General features: G+C 38.6%; 2 protein-coding genes across 2 annotated transcripts; one reads left to right on the forward strand and one right to left on the reverse strand.

Annotated features, from left to right (window-relative positions):
- Nucleotides 1-4,219: 4,219 nt before the first annotated feature.
- On the forward strand, nucleotides 4,220-6,763 carry LOC107765395 (uncharacterized). The gene is made up of 2 exons (XM_016584033.2): nucleotides 4,220-5,371; nucleotides 6,126-6,763. The coding sequence occupies exons 1-2, from the start codon at nucleotides 4,513-4,515 to the stop codon at nucleotides 6,470-6,472; spliced, it is 1,206 nt and encodes a 401-aa protein (XP_016439519.2). The 5' UTR covers nucleotides 4,220-4,512; the 3' UTR covers nucleotides 6,473-6,763.
- Nucleotides 6,764-7,447: 684 nt separating this feature from the next.
- Nucleotides 7,448-9,594, reverse strand: LOC107765396 (metacaspase-1). The gene is made up of 5 exons (XM_016584034.2): nucleotides 9,093-9,594; nucleotides 8,433-8,763; nucleotides 8,250-8,364; nucleotides 7,816-7,974; nucleotides 7,448-7,732 (listed from the first exon to the last, which is right to left on the reverse strand). The coding sequence occupies exons 1-5, from the start codon at nucleotides 9,517-9,519 to the stop codon at nucleotides 7,673-7,675; spliced, it is 1,092 nt and encodes a 363-aa protein (XP_016439520.1). The 5' UTR covers nucleotides 9,520-9,594; the 3' UTR covers nucleotides 7,448-7,672.
- Between the last annotated feature and the right edge of the window lie 14,441 nt (nucleotides 9,595-24,035).

Here is a 24,035-nt window from a genome sequence, read left to right on the forward strand (position 1 = left end):
ATAGTAAAGCATATCGATTTCTGGTTCATAAATCAGAAAATCCCGACATTCATAATAATACGGTTATAGAATCAGATAATGCTGAGTTTTTTGAAAATATATATCCGTATAAAAAGGAATGTGAGTCGTTTGGTGAAGGATCTAAACGACCTCGGGAAGAAACAAAAGAAAGTACATGTAATCAGGAGAATCCAAGACGTAGTAAACGTCAAAGAACGTCTACTTCATTTGGACCAGATTTTGTGACTTTCTTATTGGAGAATGAGCCTCAAACATTTAAAGAAGCTATGACTTCTTCGGAATCATTGTTTTGGAAAGAGGCAGTCAATAGTGAAATAGAATCCATATTGAACAACCATACATGGGAATTGGTTGATCTTCCTCCTGGAAATAAACCTTTGGGTTCTAAATGGATTTTTAAGAGAAAAATCAAAGATGATGGCACTATTGATAAATTCAAGGCAAGGCTCGTAGTCAAAGGGTATAGACAACGAGAAGGTCTAGACTACTTTGATACATACTCTCCAGTTACAAGAATTACGTCCATACGGATGTTAGTAGCATTAGCTGCAGTGTATGGTCTTGAAATTCATCAAATGGATGTTAAGACGGCCTTCTTAAATGGAGAGTTGGAGGAAGAAATTTACATGGAACAACCTGAAGGGTTTGTGGTTCCAGGTAAAGAAAAGAAGGTATGTAGACTTGTTAAGTCTCTTTACGGACTAAAACAAGCACCCAAACAATGGCATGCGAAATTTGACCAAACAATGTTGTCAAATGGTTTTAAGATAAATGAATGTGATAAATGCGTGTACATTAAAAATGTTCCAAATCACATAGTCATTGTTTGCCTATATGTGGATGATATGTTGATAATGAGTAATGACATTGCCAACATAAATGCTACTAAGCGTATGCTCAATAGCAAGTTTGATATGAAAGACTTGGGAGTTGCTGATTTAATTCTGGGAATTAAGATCAATAAGACTCCTCAAGGTCTGGCATTATCACAATCTCATTATATTAAGACAGTACTTGAAAAATTCAAGCACTTGGGCTTTAAAGTTGCAAAGACTCTAATTGACGTGAATCTTGCATTAGCAAAGAACAAAGGCCAAAGCATATCACAATTGGATTATGCTCGTGTATTGGGATGCTTAATGTATATCATGAATTGTACACGACCAGACATAGCTTGTGCTATAAGTAAACTGAGTCGATATACGAGCAATCCAGGCCAATCTCATTGGATGGCAATGAAACGAGTTTTGGGATATTTAGAACATACCCAGAACTTTGAATTGCACTACAGTAATTTCCCTGCGGTGATTGAGGGATACTGTGATGCAAATTGGATCACCGGTTCAACTGATTCTAAGTCCACGAGTGGATATGTATTCACTATTGGTGGAGGAGCGGTATCTTGGAAGTCGTCCAAACAAACATGTATTGCCCGCTCTACAATGGAGGCTGAATTCATAGCCTTAGATAAAGCCGGTGAAGAAGCTGAATGGCTCCGGAATTTCTTGGAAGACATTCCATTTTGGCCCAAACCGTTGGCACCAATATGCATACATTGTGATAGTCAAGCGGCAATTGGAAGGGCTGGGAGCGTCATGTATAACGGTAAATCTCGTCATATACGACGAAGACATAAAACCGTTAGGCAATTACTCTCTAGAGGAATTATCACAATTGACTATGTAAAGTCAAGTGATAATGTGTCGGATCCACTTACAAAAGGCCTAACTAGAGAGGTAGTTGAGAAATCATCAAAGGGAATGGGGCTATGGCCGAGAACAAGTCATTGTGGCGGTAACTCTACCTAGAAGACTGGAGATCCCAAGATCTAGGTTCAAAGAGATCAAACAAAGTCATTAATGACGGTTCAACATTGTCAAATAAAATTTTAGTCCATTCTCGTGATGAGACAATGTTCAGTACCAAGGATAAAGCATTAAGGCTTTTTAATGATTTCTAAATTTGATACGGGGTATATCAAATAGTGTATCTACAGGATGACACGTTTAGGAATCACCTATTTAAGTGTGAAGTGTGAGCCGCTTCAAGGAGAACTTTGTAAGGCCAGTTCTCTACGCACTTATGAAACCAGGCGGTGTTCATGGCTGAAACGAACACAACAATGAGAACCAAAGACGGTTAAGGGTTGATTGTGTGACTTATGGTTGTCTAGGTATACACCAAAGATCGACGGTTCAAAGATATCAAATCTACCGATTGACCGAGTATATCCGACATAAGTTTACTACGGAAAGTTCAAAGGGAAACCTACTTATCCAGATGCAATTAATCCTTGCTTGTAAATCACACAGTTTTTCATGCATACTTCCGTGATATAGCCATTCCCCATTCATGTGGGGGATTGTTGAGGTTTTATTTTTAAGATGTAATATTCTTAAAATGAGGGTGAATGGAAAATGGAGGGAAAATGAAATTTTGAGTAAAATTTTAAGTTTCCCCTCTTAACAATGAGACATTGTCCCATATTGGAAGTGGAAGACATTTTTGGTGGGTATATATATATAATTACTCTTCTTGTAGCTCTTAAAGAGTTAAGAAGAAAGCAAGCCTCGCGCCGTCGTCGTCGTTCGCTCGCTCGGCTCGGCTTCGGCTACGGCTACGGCTTCGGCTTCGGATTTGGATTTGGATTTGGTCAAATGATCGATTGATTGATTAATTTTTTGGACCAAATTTATTTGTTAATAGTAAATATTAACGTAAGATTATCCGTATTTGTAACGGATATTTTCCAATCCGTGTATTGATAATTTGGCAGCCGGATAATGGTCTTCCCACCATGAAGTGCTTGCTCCACAAACATGTAATGCTTGCTCCACCATGAAGGGTGGACGTTTGGTCTTGCACTCCTTCTTGGCTGCTATATATATGAGCAGCAAATGTTGAAGAAAGATACTCAACTCAACATACAATTCGCTCAACAAATTGGCTATACATTGCATTCCTTCCTCTCAGAACTTCCATACGTTTTTCTGAGTATATACTCCTTCGTTCTACATTGTTTTTAACTTCAAACAAAGCAACTGTAAGTGTGATTTGCTACCGAACTTTGTGTTCGCCGAAACACTGGGGTTTGAAGTACCGCTACACCAGTGTGTTATTCGTTCTATCCTGGGAGGAAATAATCCATTACCTTGGGTACTAGGAGGGGATTAAATTCCTTAAGGAAACACTGTGAATTCAGTGGGCTCGAATTTATTATTATTGTTTCATTACGTTAACTTATATTTTGCAGAATTAATATTTACAAATACAGCAATATTGACCGGGAATAACAATGATGTCTTTAACGTACCAACTTGTCATAGGCTGAAACTCATGTAATAAATCACTGTAAAGGTTAAGATCGCAGATAGTTTTTGCTGTTATGATTAATTCTGCCACCTATCACCGCCAATGTAGGTTTACCAAAAAGATTGGCAACAGGCGTTCAATTTAATTTCTCGTAGTTTCCTACTTTCCTTCTTTAATTTCTTCCAAAATCTACATAAAATTCTGTTATAAAATACAAAATTTAATTAATTAAAAAATATAAAGTATATCTAAAATCAAAGTCTAATTAAAAATTGTCTGACTTTCTAATTAGTGAGCAATGTAACCTCAAACAAAATTGCGGCTTAGGTAACCTAGTTTTAAACACTTCTGGCAAGTTGACTTTACCTGCCATTTGCAAATGGAAATTTTGCTGATGAGACCCTCCTTCTGTTCATTTCCAATATAATTACTCTAATTGGTAATTACGTCTGCCATAGTTGTTTTCCTACTCTAAATTAATTTCCCCCATTTGAATCCTCTTCGTTTTAAAAGGAAAAGGAAGCCAAGAATACTACAAATGTAGAAATCCAAACTCAAATGAGCGATCCGCCGGTTTTAATATAAACCAATTTTGACCACAGCTGGAGTGCCGAACGTGTTATGTCTGTCAAACTCAAATGGTTCACTATTTAATATACATAACTTTGTTTCTTAAATATATTTTACCTATATTAGTGTTACTTGAATTTTTTATTACCATTCAGAAGAATCTCCTAGCATGAACATGGACCTAGCCCGATTCTTTGACCAATTACAAAGACAAATCATACGCGCTAGCCTTTTTTGGTAACAACCAACATAAATATAGACAATATTGATTACCAATTAAAGGTCGGGAGATTTACTCTCATTATTCTAAATTCTAAATCTTGACCATTACGCTAAAATCTCGTTGCCCTTAAAAATAGCAAATAATCGACTCTATTATTCAACACCTCATATTCATTTCCTTTTTCCCCAATTCCAAGCAGTGCCAAAGGAACATTCTTCCAATTATTCTTTTTTAACCCTCTTGTTTTTTCCTTGTACCGTCCGCCGTTTGAAAGAATTTTCCGGGTAAATTAACTGCTGACAACGACAGCAGAAAGATTTGCATGCAATGCGTGAGATGTAAAATGTTTTTATGGTCCAAAATTAGTCTCCCATGATTTGTCTATAATGCGTTTTCTTGGCCCTCAAATTTCTCATAATTGTCATTCACCACCCAGCAGTTCAGGCGAATTTTCCGACGGAGGGGTCATGACGGAGAGCAGTTCTTCCTCCATAGCCCCTTTGCTTTTGAGAAACATATTAACATCTGCTTTTATCTTCGCTGATAAACCCTTCTTCCTCTTAGCAGAAAAATACAAACTTCTCGAATTTGTACGTTGGTTCCTTATCCAAGCTTTTCTCTTCTTTCTTAAACTTTTTCCCTCTGGAGAAAATTACAACACCTACCCTTTGAAGCCTCAAAAGGGTGAGATTTATTCTCCGGCTGCCGTGGGAGGCGGCGGCGGAGAGTCGGGGATATCGAGAGCGTTGACGCAAGTGTTGTCAATTGCGAATGATATTCCGGTGAGTTCTAGGAAATATGAGGTCGTGAGATCACTGGCCGAGAGGCTAATTGATGAGAATCTCTTAGAGGGTAACGAAGCATTAAGGGAAGTGAATTGCGCCGCCTTGTCGGCGGCTTTTACGAGGACGCTTGGTCAGCTTGAAGCCGCCGTGGCGGCGGAAGAAGGCGGAATTGTGTCCGGTGGGGATGGTGGCGATTACATCGGTAAGTTGAGCCGCGGATTGAGGGCGATTAGGTATTATGGTGACGTTGTGTGGCAACGGGGTAGGGCGAGGAACCAGCTGAGACAATTCGGATGCTCGGCTGAGAAGCTGGCGGCGGAGTTGCTGTGGTTGGCTCAGAAGATGGCAGTTTGTGGTTGTGTTGATGAAGCTGTTTATATGTGGGCTTCGGCTTCACAGTTAGCTTGGCTTTCTCTTTCTGCTGAGGCGCAGCTTCAGGGGTCTCTTGTTAAACTTTCAGGTAATTTTCTATGGAATATTCTTTGATTACATTTTCTAATTTTCGCAATTTTTTGGCTATACCTGCAGTATGTATCTGTTTGGAAAAAAAATGTATAAAGACTCATCTAATGTGATCCTCAAGCGAATGTAGTATCAAAATAATACAATACAAAAGGTTATGAAACATATGTAACAACCATCCAAAGCAGAATGCTTGTACTCATAGGCGGATCAAGGATTTGAATTTTGTGGGTTCGAACTCATTATATTGTTAAAGTCATGGGTTCATATATGCTATTTGTTCCTATTTTAGATAATTTTTACACATAAATTTATGCTCTATCCGCTTCGAAATTACTAGGTTCAAAATGAACCTCGCACTGCTATGCTGGATATGCCCTTGTTTGTACTGCAGTAGGATATTTAGATAGTAGTAGTAACTTCATAAGCCTGAATGCTTTCATATGCCTTAGATTAAGTGTTGGTTCTACCAGTTAACATTTTCAGTGCACTTGGATCTAATTCGCTGCAATATTTCTTTCCATTCCCAACATTAAGCGTCTTCACCATTGATCTTTCATTGCACAGAGAAAACTTTTATTATGTATTCTCAGAGTAGTTTTATTGTGTTACTACATCTCATCTTGAATTTCTGTTGTATTTGATATTTGGTTGGCATAAAATAATCACCATGTCTCTTCTTTAATTGCGTTTTGGGATAGTAAAAGTGCCATGTTCTGAATTTCTCTTTATGTTTTTGTGCTCCTTTCTAGCTTTCTTATTCAAGAAAGCCAGAGAAATAGGAAAAGATGCAGAGGATGAAGAAAGTACGAAAGAGCATCTAAGGCGGACAAACATGAACATGCTGATGTCATGGCTGCCATTGCTATGCCGAGCAAGCAATGGCACAGACACTCCAGTCTTGAGCATTAGTGAAAGGGCTGAGCTTGAAAGAATACTAGAGCAGATCATTGGAACATTGGAACAAGAAGAGGAGCAAGAAAAGGTCTTGTCCCTCTGGCTTCACCATTTTACCTATTGCCCTTCTTCTGACTGGCCAAATCTCCATGATTGCTACACTCGCTGGTGCACCGCTTCTCGTAAGCTCTTGCTTCACTGAATTTTCTAAAAAGAACCTTCGACTTAGATTGATGGAGTCTCATCTTTCTGGCAAGGAAGGGGTCTCTAGCTAATGGGTGGCGCAGAATGTGAAGTGGAGGAAAAGATTATAGTGCTGTGTTTATGAAGGTCCAAAGTAAGATTTGTATCAGCTAGCTATGTTTTGTAATTATTTTAGTTTTTCTAGTAGTTTAATTTACAAGTCGAAAGCACACTTACATGCATATGCACGTTTGGTTGTGTTTATATAGTGCTTGAATTCAAAGCAAATTGAGCAGAAGCGTTTACTTAATTTCAGGCCTCAAATTTTCTTTCCTGCAGATTATATATATTTGACCTCTCTTATGGTTTTCGAAGATTTCAAAGTTCATCTTTATCGTAAAATATAGATATAGAAACTTTCCTCATAACTAACTTCTTTCAATAAATTTTACTAGGATAACTACTATTGCCTGTGATCACACACAACATCAGCAGCAGCAACATAAGCCAAGTCTCTGTGTTGGTTCATACATCATTTATCTAAGTTTAACTGTTATCTTCTTATACAGAAATGCAACATTTGATTTCACTATTTATCCCTTTTATGTACATCATCATTCGTCAACATTAGAATCTGGCCTGGTTTAATCAAATATGGATCTAACTACAATATCTTCCATTGAAGATTTTGATAGATAATGTTCATTTCTGATATATCAGTGCAAGTTTGAAGTTCCCTGTCAAATTAATCTGATTATACAGAAATACGACTTTTATCCTCATCAGCTATCCATTTTAAGTGGCGTCAACAATTGAATCAGGATTATGTGATCCAGTAAGGATCATGCTGCACATCATGATCAATTTTAGGAGCTTTTGACAGAATTTGTAATAAGGTTGTAGTATTGTAGTATTGATATACTTGGAATTAGAAAACAAATCGATATTTGAAGTCTGAAGAATGTGACAACATGTATCAGTAGACGATCTATTCTGAGCAAATTTCCATCTGGAAATTTAGTCAGTGTTATTAAAGTTTATAGGGAAATATATGACAATGATTCACTTCAAAACATTAGTATAAGAGTGAATCTACACGCAACTGAAGCCCTTCATCACACATTACTTAACCAAATATGGTAAAAGAAGTTCTGAGATTTATTATAACAAGATTATGCCAGGGAAGTTGTACTCGGGCTGGAGTTGGATACTTCAATTCCTATATAGCCACCATCTTCGAGTGAATATCAAACTGCTCAGAGGCGGATAGTTGAGGCTCCTGGGCGAGACCAATAAAATGCATTAGACGATGATGATGCAATGCTGCACTGAATTTTTTATGACAATCTCATAAAAGCGTACCTGAGTTTCATTTGCACCATTCATGCCTACTCCTTTCTGTGCTTCATGAATCTTATTGTGCATACTCATAAGTAAGCGTCCATAGGTCAATTTAGTTTCTTGCTCCAATGTTTTGATGAAACTATATGTCAGGGCACCCGTCGGAAAGCCTGTGAAAGCCTGCAGAAGTCCAAGGTGCGACAATTTGATGATTGAAGGTGTTAAAAGTGAACGTATCTATAATCTCTCGAAATCTTTGTGGCTTAGTACATAGCAGAACACAATAGAAATAAAAGACCTATACAGGCAGGCAACACAAACTAGTTATGATAACGGCTTAATCGTGTTAGTATACTTACATTAGTTTGGTGTTTACCAGTAGTCTTTTTAATTTGTTTAGAGATTTTAGTGTCAATATAAGAGTAGGTGTGCAATTTGTATATACGGATACTAACCGTTGTATCTCCAGAATTTTGATGATCATCACAGGCACTGATAGAGATTGCTGTTCCTCCTCTGGTACCTTTGAATGTGCTGATACGATGGTCTTCCCACATAAAGTATCCCGCCCTGCTTGAAAACATTTTGATCAATTTAAAGTTTCATTGCATAAAGCATCAAAAGGGGAATTCAATAACCTGTTTATTCTGCACATAAATGGCAAATCTAGGAAAGTTCCACTGAAGCAAGTATCAATTATGCCATGAAGTGTGGCTCCACGAGGTAAAGGCCTAACAATGGTATTATTGATCTCGTCATCTAGTATTCTTCCTTCACTCTCAAAATCAACAGGGCATAGTGATTCATCATGCCCATCAACCTCATCACCGTCGCGGTCTCTTACTCGTGTGCCATGGCCAGAGTAATGGAACACTAGTGAATCTCCTGGCTGGCAACCATGAACAAGCCAACGTAGGGCTGACCTGATATTGCCCTTGGTTGGGATTTTGTATGGATCTTTCTCATCCTCTGCAACATTTTATGTATTATATGTTAGAAATCTGATAAAGAAAGAATGAAGAATATAGGAGACAATAACTGGGAACGGAGGGAGTAGTAACATAAGCGTTTAATTTTTAGACGTTAAGATGAAGGGGAGCCTTGGAACAACGGTAAAGTTGTCTCCATATGACCTATAGGTCACGGATTCGAGCCGTGGAAGCAGCTACTAATTCTTGCATTAGGTTAATTAGGCTGTCTACATCACGCCCATTTGGGTGCGGCTCTTCCCCAGATCCTACGTGAATGCAGGATGCTTTGTGCACCGAGGCTGCCTCTTTTTGAACTGTTGGAGATACCTGTAAGGACAAGTACAGATGCATTGGGGAAACCCAACTTCTCAACCAGAAGATATCTCATGGATAAAACGTCGTTAATGCTTCCTTTCAGACTCTTGGAATGACCACGGTAAGTAATTCCACAGAGAACTGCTCGTTTTCGGCCATGCACCGCTGGAGGTCGCATAGTAATCTGTGGTGACATGTTGAACGGTTGAGGCTGAGAATTATTGGCATTTGGATTCATCCTTCCTGGCCTTGCAGAAAAAGCTGTGTTAACTACTGCGCCCACAATATTGTTAATAACCCCATTGGCAAAGCCGTTGTTGTTTCTTGGAGGTTGGAGTTGTGTAACAGATTGGCACCTTGGGCAGGAAATGGTTTGTGCTCCAATGGGAGCTGACATTTTCGTGCCGCACCAGTTGCATTTGCATCTCCTGCTGTCCATTATGAAAGAGCAGGGTGTCAAGCTAAGATATATGAAAGTCGTTTGTTCCTTGTTTCTGAATATTATTGAGTGGATTGATCAAGATATATATAGGAGGCATATAAATAACGGGTAGTTTCACGGCGTCCAAATTTCAGCAAATTAAAAAATACAGTTATTCATCGATCCTAAAAATAGTGAGGAAGCAAAATAATAACTCATATTTATGGCAAAACAATCAAATGTTGAGACTATGAATGACTCTTTGGATACGACTTGACTCTTTTACTACTACTTGAACTCTTATTTTGTGCGTTGATATCTCTTAAAAATATTTCTTTTTTAAAATTTCAGTTTTTAAAACTTTATTTTTTTAATAATAATTATTTTTATAATAATATAAGTAAAAATATTATCCTTAATTCAAAACTCATTTTAGTTGGCTATCTAAAAATTTTAAAAATTCTTTAGCCAGTAAATTCTTTTTTCCAATATGACTCTATTTTGATTTTTGACATTAACCATGTTAAATATCTGAGTTATTTGAATTAAACCTTAATAACCTTAAAATTTAAGCCTTCTAAATAATTATAGATAATCGTTAGATATTAATTACGAAACACTACATGAAAAAAGACTAATATTTTCTCAAATCTCGCAGTGATAATTTTATTTTTGTACTATTCTCATTGGTGTCATTGGAACCTAAAAATAGCCACAAAGCGAAATAATAACTCATATTTATGGCAAAGCACAAAGGTTGACACAATATAAACGATTCTTTGGTTACGACGTGACTCTTTTACTACGACTTGAACTCTTATTTGGTATGATATTATCTTTCAAAAAATATTTCTATTTTGAAATTCCAATTTCTAAAACTTTATATATATTTCAATAATGATTATCTTTTTAATGATGCAAGTGAAGATATTATCATTAATTTAAATTCACTTTAATCGGCTATCTAAAAATTTAAATGATTCTTTAGCCAGAGAATTTTTATTTCAGTATGACTCCATTTTAGTTTATTGATATCTCTAGTCACAGATTTTGAATTTGTAATACTCTATATATACAAAAAATATGTTCTTTGAATCATTAAATGTTAAATTAGTTGATTGTTATTATATAACATTGCATATATTGTTTTAAAATTGCCAAGTAGTTTATTTTTGACACCATACTTGGCTTAACCTCAATGCAAACTACTCAAATTGCATTTAAATTCGAATTCGAATATCATATCAGTTTGTTAGTAATAGTGATTTTTTAAAAACGACACACAATATAAATAAAAAGAATATTCTAACATATCCTTATCTTATAATCTATGAATTTGAGCTGAAAATAATATTTGAAATCGATGAGATTAGCTACCAAATTGTTTATATTCAACAAAGATGAAACATAAGAAGAAATTCGTTGTCGTCTCTTATTTCTGGTTTTTAAATCTTTCATACATTTTTTTCAATATTTATTTTCTTTTATCTTATTTTTTATGTCATTCTTTCTTTTGTTACAAAAAACTAATTTATTTCACTATAAACATATGAGTTTTAATAGAAATTGTCTACATAAGAACTTTATTTATATTTTTAGTCTTTGGTTGAAATTCTTTCATATTTTTCTAATTAGCCTAAATAGGTGCTCGCCCGACCACTTAAATTAAAATATTGAATGATGTGTAATTTATATATAATCCATATATAATATGTGAATAATCGTGTGTTGTCGGTATATCATCTATTTATATTAGCTATAAAAAGTAAGCAATAAATCTGGCCGGATATTTATGTAAATATTCCATAAGATTTCGGTTTTTTGAGTTTATCTATGATTTGACTTCTATTATAATAATTTTAAAAACTCTCTATAAATGTTCAAAAATATCTTATATTTTTATTATCTTTGAAGTAGAAAAAAGTAAAGAGTTTTTTCGAAATAATTTGTTTACATATAAAAAAAAAATCACGTCATACCAATTTTTTTAAAAAAATATACTCTTTGTTACACTTGAAAATAGCTATAGAAACTATCAATTAGAAACCAATATCTCTCTTGTTGAATTCGAGAAAAAAAAATTTCACATAATCTAATGATTCAAAACTATTCTTCAACGAAAAAAATATTATACCCTTGCAATATTGGCTTGACTGCAGCTAAATGAAGAGGTTTAAGCTTATACCCTTCAATTCCTAGAATGTGCTAAATTAAAATTAATGATAGCAATTGTATAGACAAAGTTTAGTTATTTGTTTGATGTCCATTTATACAAATTGACTCTTCAAACAAATATTCTTCAAAAAGAAAAGAAAAAAATAATTTTTTTAAAAATATTGACTGATTTTTGTGATGTTTCTTTCTCTAGCATGTATGTTTACTTCATTATATATGTAAGTAAACTTTTACTCGATTTTTAAACTCTTTTTTGTTATTTGGATAAACATAGACGTGTACCCTATATATTACATTTATTTTAAAAGAAATTCGCATTATTCAAATCTAGCTACAGTGTTTTAAAGAACTATAATTATAGGGTTTTAAATGTGAAAGAGTTTTATAGTTATATGGAGTAGTTTTTTTTTTTTGCGAGAGGCGAAGTAGTATTTAAATAATTAGAAAAGATAACAAAAATTCCTAACATGATCATTAACCGAATTAAGTATGATAACATGATTAAAAAAAAGATAAATTTTTATTTTTAATTTAAATTCGAATTTTAAAACTTAATCTATAAATTCAAAATTATCTTTTAATTCAAATTCAGTTTATATATTCAAAATTATCTATATATATATATAATATTTGTATTTGACTAACATAGTCAAATATAGAATAAAGTTACCATATACTATTGACATTTATTAGTTTGCCACTTGGCTTAACCATAATGCCAATTATATATGATAACTTTATTCCTTTAATATATATATATATATATATATATATATATATATATATAAAGTATAGTTATTTCAGCAACTCACATTCCGCATTCACGTGATATTATTTTTTTAAAAAAAACTTATTTTCTAGCACAATTTAATACTAAATTCTTTTTATTTTTCTATGTAGTGTCACATGAATATTATGTAAGGTGAGTTGCTAAAGTAAGCGGCCTTTCTTTCTTGTGTTTCCCTTATTGAATTTAGGATTTCCGACTTTTGTTTTCTAATTATTTTTGTGATGTATATAGACATAATTGAGTAACTTTTTTCGTTCAAAAAATTTGCTAATGACTTTAATGCAATAAATGGAAAGTTGAATGACCTGTCGTGAAGCTAACCTATATAAGTATCCATCAAAGTGGGAAATTAAGCACTTCCAAGATCAGAATTAATACACATATGTAGCATAGTTTATCTCCTTATTATTCTTTGTATGTCAAATCAGCAAAAGGCTTTTTATTCTTTTCCAGATGCGGTGATGGAGAAACAAGAATCAATCTATTTTGCGTCTTTCGGCATGATAGATTCTATGTTTTATCTTCTGAAAGGTATGATCCTTTATCACGATTGAGTTTTATATTCTTTCAGAACCTTGAGATTTGCTTTTCCCCAGCACTGTACTTTACCCTTTTGAATGCATTGTATGGGGAAGTCCACGTTTTCAGAATTTTATATACCTCAACTGTGTTACCATATCATTTGTTTTAGGATATATATTGGAACAGTATAGGAAGAGATAGTTGTTCCAACTCTTTGACAAGATAAATGCCAATTTGCTGGTTGCATATAAAAGATGGAATATATGCTAATTTTTCGTGGGATGGGCATTAATTCGCTACTTTTGTAGTCAAAGAATCTTCTTAGTGTTATCATGAAGAATTAATATTTTCAAGAATCCGAATTTTGCTAGACAATTTATATATAACACGTTGCCCGAGGATTGTTAAATTAAGAGAAAAACAATCTTCTTTAATGATCTCGTTTCGTCTTTGGTTTAGAAAATTAAAATTGGCAGCCACTAAGAAAATGAATCTTTGATCTCCGTTTTATCCAAATTAATAAACGAGTGGGCCGAGTTAATCTAGACTGCACTAGTTTGATAAAAGCGATAATACTAGCCTGATTAATATGCACTAGTTTGAGAATCATCTAGTCCTTCTAGATGTATTATACTCTCTTGATTTAATCTTGTGATATATGTTTACCTGAAAAACGGATAGAGTTGAATTTATACATAATTCTAAGGATACGTGATATAAATTGATACAATCAGAAAAAATATATAAATGAATATCGAAATTAGTTATAAAAGAAATGAATGCAAACCGAATGAACTAGTTAGCTTAAGCCTTCAAGTTTTATCACGTCCAAATTGAGTGAAGAACGATTGATAGAAAATAATATGACTAAATATCAAAAGCCCAAGAAGATAATATTTGCTCTATTTTCTGTATATCTCAGAATGAATCCCCTCCTCCCCATTATAAATGATAACCACTCTTAATATAGTGGGGGAATTCCATTTTGGATATAATTAAAAATACATAGTGGGGATCTCATGATAGATTAATTAACTAGTTTTTCCTTGATTTAAACCGTGATTTCCGTCGAGATTCTCTCCCCAAATGCAGCTATAACGGCTTTTTTGTTTCTTGACTCGATCTCGATCCTGGCTGGTCTCGGTATTGATCGGTCTCTGGGTCTCGAGCTCGATCTTGATTCGATCTCGATCTTGGCCGGTCTCGGTATTGATCGGTCTCTGGGTCTCGAGCTCGCTCTTGACTCGATCTCGATATTGATTGGTCTCTGGGGCTCGAGCTCGATAACCTAACTTCGTATCATGGCTCGATATTACAATGATTAACATTGGACCATCATGTTCCAATCTCGATTAGTCATACGAAGGGCAGACTCGATTTTGACCGTATATAGATAGTCCCCTCATTTCTCGAAAAGAAGATAACGAGAAACGATATGAATTCCGAACTCTGACTTGGTGGATGGTGATATCAGCGACGAGCTAGATTGTGACGTATGCAACAAACATGATGTCGGTCCAGTTACCAAGGCATTAAATGCGCATCAGTCGATGGTCGGCCACTACCAGTTTTGAACCGTCGTTGTGAAACCAATAAATGGCTCCTTTCTTCGTCATTCCAAACTTTTACTTTCAAATCTTTTTCATTCCTATCTTCATAGTTTTTTGCCTTCTCCAAAGCTCCCTATTTCCAGCTTTTCAAATTTCTTTGCTTGTTCTTCTTAAAATACCAAATACTTCAATCTCCATTCTCCTTTGTTCACAAAAACTAAATGGCAAAAATATCTAAAACCGTTCTGCAGAAAGAGGTTGCTTCCTCATCTGGGCCGGTCGGCAAGAAACCAATGGTGGAGCCACGCCTTGAAGAACTTATTCCAGAGGGTGTGTTATTAATTCCGACTTTAAGGTCAAGAAACCCTCATCGATTGTTGGTCGATGCGAGCCGGTATCGAGATATATATGCTCGATACCCAAAAGTCTTCTCGATCTGGTGAAGAAAGATTGCAATTGAGAAAATAAATAGGTTGTGATATTGGCACCGGAGGAAACGATTACTACACATGTGGAAGGGTACCTGAGTGCTTACACTTATCATTTCACGTTGGGTCCCCTCGATTCGGTCATCGTTGATTTTTGCAAGAAATACCAGGTGACCCTCGGCCAAATTCACCCTTCTTTATGGAGGATCGTGATACTGCTCCGTTTCTTTGTGGACAAAATCGGCGGGCTTCCCTTCACCCTCGATTACCTCGTAAGATTATATAGCCCTTGACTCTACCGAGGTGGGCTGATAAAGCTTCAACGCCGAGCCACCAAGGCATTCACCTCGAGTATAGATGAAGATAAAGATCGGAGCTGGATGGGCCGGTCTGTTCAGGTGAAGACCTCGGACCTAATTCCGGCTGAGAGTATGCCATTTCCTGAGAAATGGAATATGAAACGTAAGTATGATCCCGTTTTTAGTTTTTGTTATTTTTACTTCTTCATTTTTTCTTATCAATATTGTTCTCGACGCAACCGTTGCTTGGATACCGGGTGCGGTTCCCCACCTCCAGAACTGGACCAGGAGCCTGATTTCAATATCAACATACGTCGAGCGTGCATGGCGTGATTTGTCAAAGGGCTGGTGGGAGGCTCGTACTCATGGTAAGCCTTCATCTTGGCTTGCCGATTTGCCTATCATTCAAGCATTGTTTTCTCAAGTATGAGTTTATTTACTTTCTCCTTTTGTAGGTCTCGGAAAGGATGCAGCTATGAGACCTTGTCCGGTGATGAAGAAGCTTTACCGCCTATCTTGAAACCGGCAATGGTGATTAAGAGAAAAGGACCTCGAACTCCGAGGGTCAAAAACCAAAGAAGAGAGCGGCCTGTAAACCTAAGGGGAACACAATCCCACTGGCCATGGAGTCAGTCCAAAGACTAAGGGAAGAAGAAGAAGAAGAAGAAGAAGAAGAAGGTGGTTCTGGGCTGGTGGCCCGTGCACGAGCTGGCACCGATATTCAAAAAATTTCGGGGAAAATGGGGGTTGATACTGCTCCGTCTAGGCTCAATGAGGTCAATGAGGAGACTCTGACCCAAGTTCCGGGGCCGAGGAGAATCGAAGATGCTTTACCTCGGGGCAAAGGGACCGTTGAAGAGGCGATGGATGCCGATGCAGAAATCGGGCTTGAGGCTCATCAAGACGGAGGCGGCGCCCCAAAAAACCTACTTGGGGCAATAGAGATCGGGGATTCCCCCTCGTTTCCTTCATTTTCTAGATGATACGTGATGCTCAGGCCGTGGAGACTTGTCACGGGAAGGGAGCCCATTGTGAGGAAGATCATTTCCGTGGTTATTTTGTTGGGGTAGAGGATGTCACCGGTCTGAGTGACTTAGAGGCTCCGAAGAAGAGCTCGGGCGAGGTGGGAGTTTCTTGTCTTTTCAACGAAGCTCAACTGACCCTGAATCGGGTAAGTTCATTTTCTCTTTGTTAATTTTCATACTTGTATTTTTCTTTCCTTGTATAATTCCTTCTTTCTATTTTTGTAGGCCTCTGTGCTCCATCACGAGGTGTTTCTCCAATCCAGAGGGGATCTGAGGTGGTATGAAGCCGAAATCCGAGGGCTTACTGAGGAGAGAGATGCCTTCAAGATTCTCAGTGAGCAGAGAGAAGGAGAAGCAAAAGGACTTCGGGCTGAGCTAGAAGCAGCTCGGAAAGAACAAGCCAATTTGTCCGAGAAGGTAAAAAGAATCTTTGAAGTTAATAAGACTGACTCAAGCGTGATGGCTAACAGTTCGGTCCCACAGGTTCAGCAAAAGCTCGATGTGATCAGGCAGCTTCGTGTTGAAGTGGACGCAGTGAAAGCGGAGATCGAGGAGTAGAAAAAGAACACGAATCGCCTTGCCTCAGAAAAGGATGCTGCCCAAACTCAACTGGCATTGGCTAAGACCCAACTCCGAACCTTGAGAGAGAAGGTCTTGGTGCAAGCAAAGAAAATCGAGGAGTTCCAGTCTTGGTTGGGCTCAGCAACTTCTGATCGAGAGAGACTGGCCACAGAACTTGCAGCGGCCAAATCGGAGGTCGAAATAGCCATGGCTAATGCTGATGCAATGGTGGCCGTCTACCGGTCCAATGCTGAAGCTTCTCAGGTTCGAGCAAAGGAGGTTGCCGAGGCTGCTCAGGCTCGAGCAAAATGGGTTGTCGAGCATTCTAAATGCCAGTCTCGGAGGGAGACTCTCGAGGAGATCCATGCTCATGGTTTCGATCTTACAGCTGAGATCGATAATGCTAAGGAGCTTGAAGTTGAAGCCATAGTGTTGGCCTTTCCTGATGATGATGATACAGGGAGTATGAGCGGATCTGAAAGAGAAAGAGGCCTCGAGGGCGAAGATGCTGCTCCCGGAGAGGACTAAGTCCTTTAGTATTTTTTTTTTTTTGTGTTTCTTTTAAGACCGTTTCGGTCTTTTGTAGAGAAACTTGATCGAGCCATGCTGCCCTTGTAAATGATTTTTGACACATATATATAAAACTTTCTTCCTTTCCGCCTTATAAAATTATGAAGTTGTATTCTAAGATCCGAGGTTTAAACAATTTGATTGGAACTGAATTAGTATAGCCCTTAGACTTTATGGTCGAGTGAGTGCTTGCTCAAACTCGAAGTAAAGTAACCCTTAGATTTTTTATTTGAGCGAGGACGGTCTCTCGAACTCAAGACAAAAAACAACCCTTAGGCTTTTGTAAAAAAGAATGTTTATGGCCTTGTCCCTTTTTCGGCTTGAAAGAGTTTCTTATCATTTGTATTTGCGAAACTTGTAATGCCTTGGCATGAAATAAGGAATTGTTCGAGAGTTCGAATAATTTTATACTCATTAGAGTTTTTTAGGCTTTGATATTATTGAAGCCTTTTATGATTTTGCCAGGGGTAGCCTTTTTAACCGATTTATGAAATATTTTGAAGGCCTGTTCTGTTACAGAATTCGGACGTCTCTGATCCGTGTTAATTCGGCCGTAGCCTCTTTAGTTCGGGTTTTGCCTCTTGGGATTATTTTCTCATTTTTCTTCAAGCTTGCCCGAAGTGTCAGTCCCCGAGTGGGGTGGTCGTGGCCTATAAAATCGAGCGTTGCCTAAGAGGTCTTATGATATTCGGAGTTTTTATAATTCGATCTTGTTGATTTTTTGGACGGCAATCCTCGATTTGTGAGGGTAATCATACGAACTCCGGTCATGGTTGGCCCTTAGGCCTGTTCACATAATGGATCGAGAATATGAAGTAGAAAAGCTTTTCTAAGGTACGAGATATCGGTAAAGAAGAATACTTCTCTTTATAAATCATTAAAATGCGTACATGTTTTGTGCCAAGGCTCGAGCAAACTACGCGGGCATGGTTCGTTTGACCGTTTGGCCCTTACAAATTTTTCCTATCGAGACCCTGCTACCATTAAGTAACTTCCTTGCATTCGAGGGTGATGCCAGGGTAATGTCCCCCAGTATTCGAGGTTGATTGTAAAGAGGCCTCGGATACTGTTGAATTGTTCTAAGTTAGCACAATCAATGGTTGCCTCATTTAAAACCTCGCCGGAAAACCCATTTGGGACAAAATCGCTCTAAGGAAAAAAGAGTACAACACGTGCTTTCAGACCTAAAGGCTCTGTGTCGAAGAATCCATCGCTTCTTCTCGTCGAACACCTGCAAGGGTTAGTTTTGAAATATAAATGAAAATGGGAGGGGTCGTACCTTAGCAGTAGTATCGTTTTAAGTGCGATACATTCCAATTGTTCGGTAGTTGTTTGTTGTTTATCATGCCGAGCTTGTAGGATCCTTTTTCGATGATTTCGAGAACCCGATACGGTCCTTCCCAATTTGGATCCAATTTTCCTTCATTCGGATTTCGGGTGTTGAGGGTGACTTTTCTTAGCACCAAGTCCCCGATGTTAACATGTCGAAGATTGGTTCTTTGATTGTAGTATCTTTCGATCTGCTATTTTTGGGCGGCCAATCGGACGAGAGCGGCTTCTCGTCTTTTGTCCAACAATTCTAGGCTCGTATTCATGGTCTCGTTATTCGAATCCTTTGTTGCATATCGAAACCTGATGCTAGGTTCTCCGACCTCGACCGGGATCAGAGCTTTGACGCCATAAACCAACGAGAATGGTGTTGCTCCGGTACTGGATTTCGATGTTGTGCGGTATGCCCATAGGACCTCGGGTAGTATTTCTCTCCATTTTCCTTTGGCGTCGGTCAATCTCTTCTTAAGATTTTGGATGATGATTTTGTTGGTCGATTCGGCTTGTTCGTTCCCGCTAGGATGATAAGGTGTTGATAGGATCCTTTTGATCCTTGAGAAATTTAGTTACTTTGTTGCCGATGAATTGTTTTCTATTATCACATACAATCTCGGATGGCATCCCGAATCGACATAGGATGTGGTCCCAAATAAAGTCTATGACTTCCTTTTCTCTGACTTTCTCGAAAGCCTGTGCTTCAACCCATTTAGAGAAATAATCAGTCATAAACAAAATAAACTGAGCCTTACCTGGGGCCGATGGGAGGGGGCCAACGATGCCCATTCCCCAGTCCATGAAGGGCCATGGGGATAGGACCGAGTGGAGTAGTTCCCCGGGTTGATGAATCATGGGCGCATGCCTTTGGCATTTGTCGCATTTTCGAACGAACTTCCTTGCATCCTTGCCCATATCGGTCCAATAATACCCTGCTCTGATTACTTTGTGGACCAACGAATCGACACCGGAATGATTTACACAAGTGCCCTCGTGAATTTCCCGTAGGATGTAGTCGGTATCTCCCAGTCCCAAACATATTGCAAATGGTCCATTGAACGTCCTTCTAAATAGTATTCCATCTTTGGACAAGTTGAAACGTGTTGCCTTTGTGCGCAGAGCTCTCGATTCCTTTGGATCTGATGGAAGCTTTCCATTCTTTAAGTACTCTATGTATTTGTTTCTCCAATCCCAGGTTAAACTTGTGGAGTTTATCTCGGTGTGACCTTCTTTGATTACCGATCTCATGAGTTATACGACAGTCCCCGAGTTGAGTTCGTCATCTTCGACCGATGAACCTAAGTTTGAAAGAGCGTCGGCCTCGCTGTTCTGTTCTCGGGGTACATGTTGCAAGGTCCATTCCTTAAATCGATGTAGAGTCACTTGTAGTTTATCCAAGTATCTCTGCATTTGATCTTCTCGGACTTCAAAAGTCCTGGTAACTTGGTTTACCACGAGGAGGGAATCACACTTAGCTTCTACGACTTCCGCTCCCAAGCTTCTAGCTAGTTCGAGACCTGCAATCATGGCCTCATACTCGGCCTCATTTTTAGTAAATTTTATAGTTCTGATAGACTGTCTAACTACATTACCTGTGGGTTATTTTAGTATGATGCCTAATCCGGACCCCTTCATGTTCGAAGCACCGTCCGTAAAGAGGGTCCAGATTCCCGAAGATGTACCCGATTTTATCAGTAGTTCTTTTTCAATCTTAGTACGAAAGCCGGCGTAAAGTCAGCCACGAAGTCCGCCAAGATTTGAGATTTGATGGTGGTCCGGAGTCGATACTCAATATCGTACCCACTGATTTCTATAGTCCATTTGGCTAATCGACCCGAAAGCTCGAGTTTGTGTAAAATATTTCGAAGAGGTTAAGTTGTTACAACACATATCGAATGACATTGGAAATATGGTTTTAGTTTCCTAGAGGCGCTTATTAAAGCAAGCGCTAATTTTTCTAAGTGTGGATATCTAGTTTCGACCTCACCCAAGGTCCGACTGACATAATAAATAGGGAATTGTGTACCTTGTTCTTCTCGAACCAGGACTCCACTTACCGCTATCTCCGAGACAACTAAGTACAGGTAAAGTTGTTCGTTCACTTTCGGGGTATGAAGCAGCGGCGAGCTCCATAAATACCGCTTTAGTTCCTCCAAGGCCTACTGGCATTCCGGAGTCCATGCAAAGTTGCTCTTCTTCTTAAGTAGTGAGAAAAATCGGTGGCTCCTATCTAAGGATCTCGAAATGAATCGTCCTAGGGCGGCTATTCATCTCGTTAGCCTCTGCACGGCCTTTACATTATCCACTATCGTGATATCCTCGATAGCTTTAATTTTATCGAGGTTGATCTCGATTCCCCGATTGGACACCATGAAACCAAGAAACTTGCCCAAGCCAACCCCGAATGCACACTTTTCGGGGTTGAGCTTCATATTGTACTCCCTCAGTATATCGAAAGTTTCCTACAAATGCTTTAAATGGTCCTCTGCTCGCAGGGACTTAACTAACATGTCATCAATATAAACTTCCATTGATTTTCTTATTTGTTCTTCGAACATTCGGTTTAGTAGGCATTGATAAGTTGCACCAGCATTTTTTAGACCGAATGGCATTACATTATAACAGTAGGTACCGTACTTAGTGATAAACGAGGTCTTTTCCTGATCCTCCGAGTTCATCTATATCTGGTTGTACCCGGAGTAGGCATCGAGAAAATTGAGAGCCTCATGGCCGTCCATGACATCGATCATACGATCGATATTAGGCAAAGGAAAAGAGTCTTTGGGGCATGCTTTATTCAGGTCTTTATAATCTATACACATTCTAAGTTTGTTTCCCTTCTTAGGGACTACCACCACGTTTGCTAACCATTCGGGGTACTTAACTTCTCGAATGGATCCTATTTTGAGAAGTTTGGTTACCTCGTCCTTGATGAAGGCATGTTTGACTTCGTACTGAGGCCTTCTTTTTTGGTTTACCGGATTGAATTTCGGATCCAAGCTTAGTCTCTGAGTGGTGATTTCCGGTGGGATCCCTGTCATGTCAAGATGGGACCAAGCGAAACAGTCTATGTTAGCTATAAGAAATTGAATAACCTTTTTCCTGAGCTCGGGGCTTAACCCTGTGCCCAGGGATACCTTTCATTCGGGAAGATGTTCGATTAATGTAATTTGCTCCACTTCTCCGACCGTTGATTTGGTAGCGTCGGAATCATAGGGGACCATGAAGGATAGTGGGATCCCATAATCATCATCTCCGTTAGTTTTCTGCTTCCCTAGTTGGGTCAAGGCCGATGTTTGTGATTACTATTTGGTATCTCATTTTTCCTTTGAATTTGATCCCTTTGTCGATGAGAGTGTTGATATCGGAATTACTTCATCAACGAAAAACATTTCCTTTGCGTCTGGTTGCTCTCCGTAGATTTTTTTGATTCCCTCTGATGTTGGGAATTTTAGAACCTGGTTAAGGGTCGAGGGTACTGCTCTCATGTTGTGGATCCACGGCCTCCCGAACAGGGCGTTATACCTCATGTCGCCCTCAATCACGTGGAACTTTGTTTCTTGGATGGTTCCGGCCACATTTACTGTCAGAATTATCTCGCCCTTAGTAGTTTCACATGCCATATTGAATCCGTTTAGTACCAGGGTTGCGGGCACGACCTGGTCCTGTAGACCGAGTTGCTCTACGACCCTCGATCGAATGATGTTGGCCGAAATACCTTGATCAATTAGCACACGCTTAACTTGAGTTTTATTCATAAGTACAGATATTACCATTGCATCGTTATAAGGTTGCATGATTCTTTATGCGTCTTAGTCATTAAAGGACAAGGTTCCTTTAGGTATGTAATCCTGAGCTCGAGATCACTTCTCTCTTACAATCAACATCTTAGTGCATTTAAGCACTGGCCCCTGGAGGACATCAATCCCTCTGATGATCATGTGGATAATGTGTTGTGGATCTTCTTGTTCGTTTTGTCTATTGAACTCTCTGTTTTTAAAATGATTCTTGGCTCGGTCACTTAAAAACTCTCGAAGGTGCCCTTCATTGAATAACCGAGCTACCTCCTATCTCAACTGCCTGCAATCTTCCGTTCTATGGACATGGGTGCCATGATACTTGCACATTTGATTGGGATTTCTTTGGGCTGGATCGGACTGCAGAGGTCGAGGACATTTAGTATATTTCATGTGTCTGATATCCGACACGATGACGGATGCATCAATGTTGAAGTTATACTCTGATAACCGCGGTGCTTCCTTAGGTCCGGTATGCCTGTCGAAACCATTCTTGTTCATCAGCCCTCGAGACCATTGGCCTCGATCACTTCTCCTTTCGCCTCGTACTGAGTTGCGTTCTGGTTCACTACCCCTACGATCTCCGTTATACGGCCGGTATCGGTCCATGTTCAACCTCAGTTCTCGGTCGATGTCCCTTTTAATAACGGACCCAGAACCCAACTGGTCGTCTTTGACTCTAATCTTTGATTGATATCGATTGTGTACATCGGCCCAGGTAACAGTCGGGTACTCAATCAAGTTCTGTTTCAACTGCCGTGAAGCCATTGAGCTTCGTTCGTTCAGTCCTTGAGTGAAAGCTTGAACGGCCCAATCGTCCGTGACCGGTGGTAGATCCATTTGTTCCATTTGGAAACGAGATACGAACTCTCTTAGCATCTCGTTATCTTTTTGCCTTACCTTGAAAAGGTCCGACTTCCTGGTCTCGACCTTTGTGGCTCCGGTGTGTACTTTTACAAAAGAATCTACAAGCATGGCAAAAAAATCGATAGAGTTAGGCGATAAAATATGATACCATATCATTGCTCCCTTTGACAGGGTTTTCCAGAATTTCTTTAATAATACGGATTCGATCTCGTCATCCTCCAGTTTGTTCCCTTTAATAGCACATGTGTAAGAGGTGACATGTTTGTTGGGGTTAGTCGTTCTATTATATTTAGGAATTTCGGGCATGCGAAACTTCTTGGGGATCGGTTTGGGAGTTGCGCTAGGGGGAAGGGATTTTGTACGAACTTTTTGGAATCCAAACCCTTCAATATTGGTGGTGCCCCCAGGATCTGATCAACCTTGGAATTATAAGTTTCTATTTTTTTGTCGTTTGCTTCAATCCTCATTTCTCCTCATTTCTCCTGACTCTATCCGTTTTCTCAATTCCTCGAGCATCTTTATAATTTTGGGGTTAGTCCCCCGATTCTTGTTCATTTGACCTTACTACAGCTGGCCTCATTCTGTGGGTGACTTCTCGGGGTGGACCGGGCTTGGGCCTTCTCGGTG

The sequence above is a fragment of the Nicotiana tabacum genome, chromosome 19, assembly GCF_000715075.1.
Source record: "Nicotiana tabacum cultivar K326 chromosome 19, ASM71507v2, whole genome shotgun sequence".
NCBI classification, from domain to species: domain Eukaryota; kingdom Viridiplantae; phylum Streptophyta; class Magnoliopsida; order Solanales; family Solanaceae; genus Nicotiana; species Nicotiana tabacum.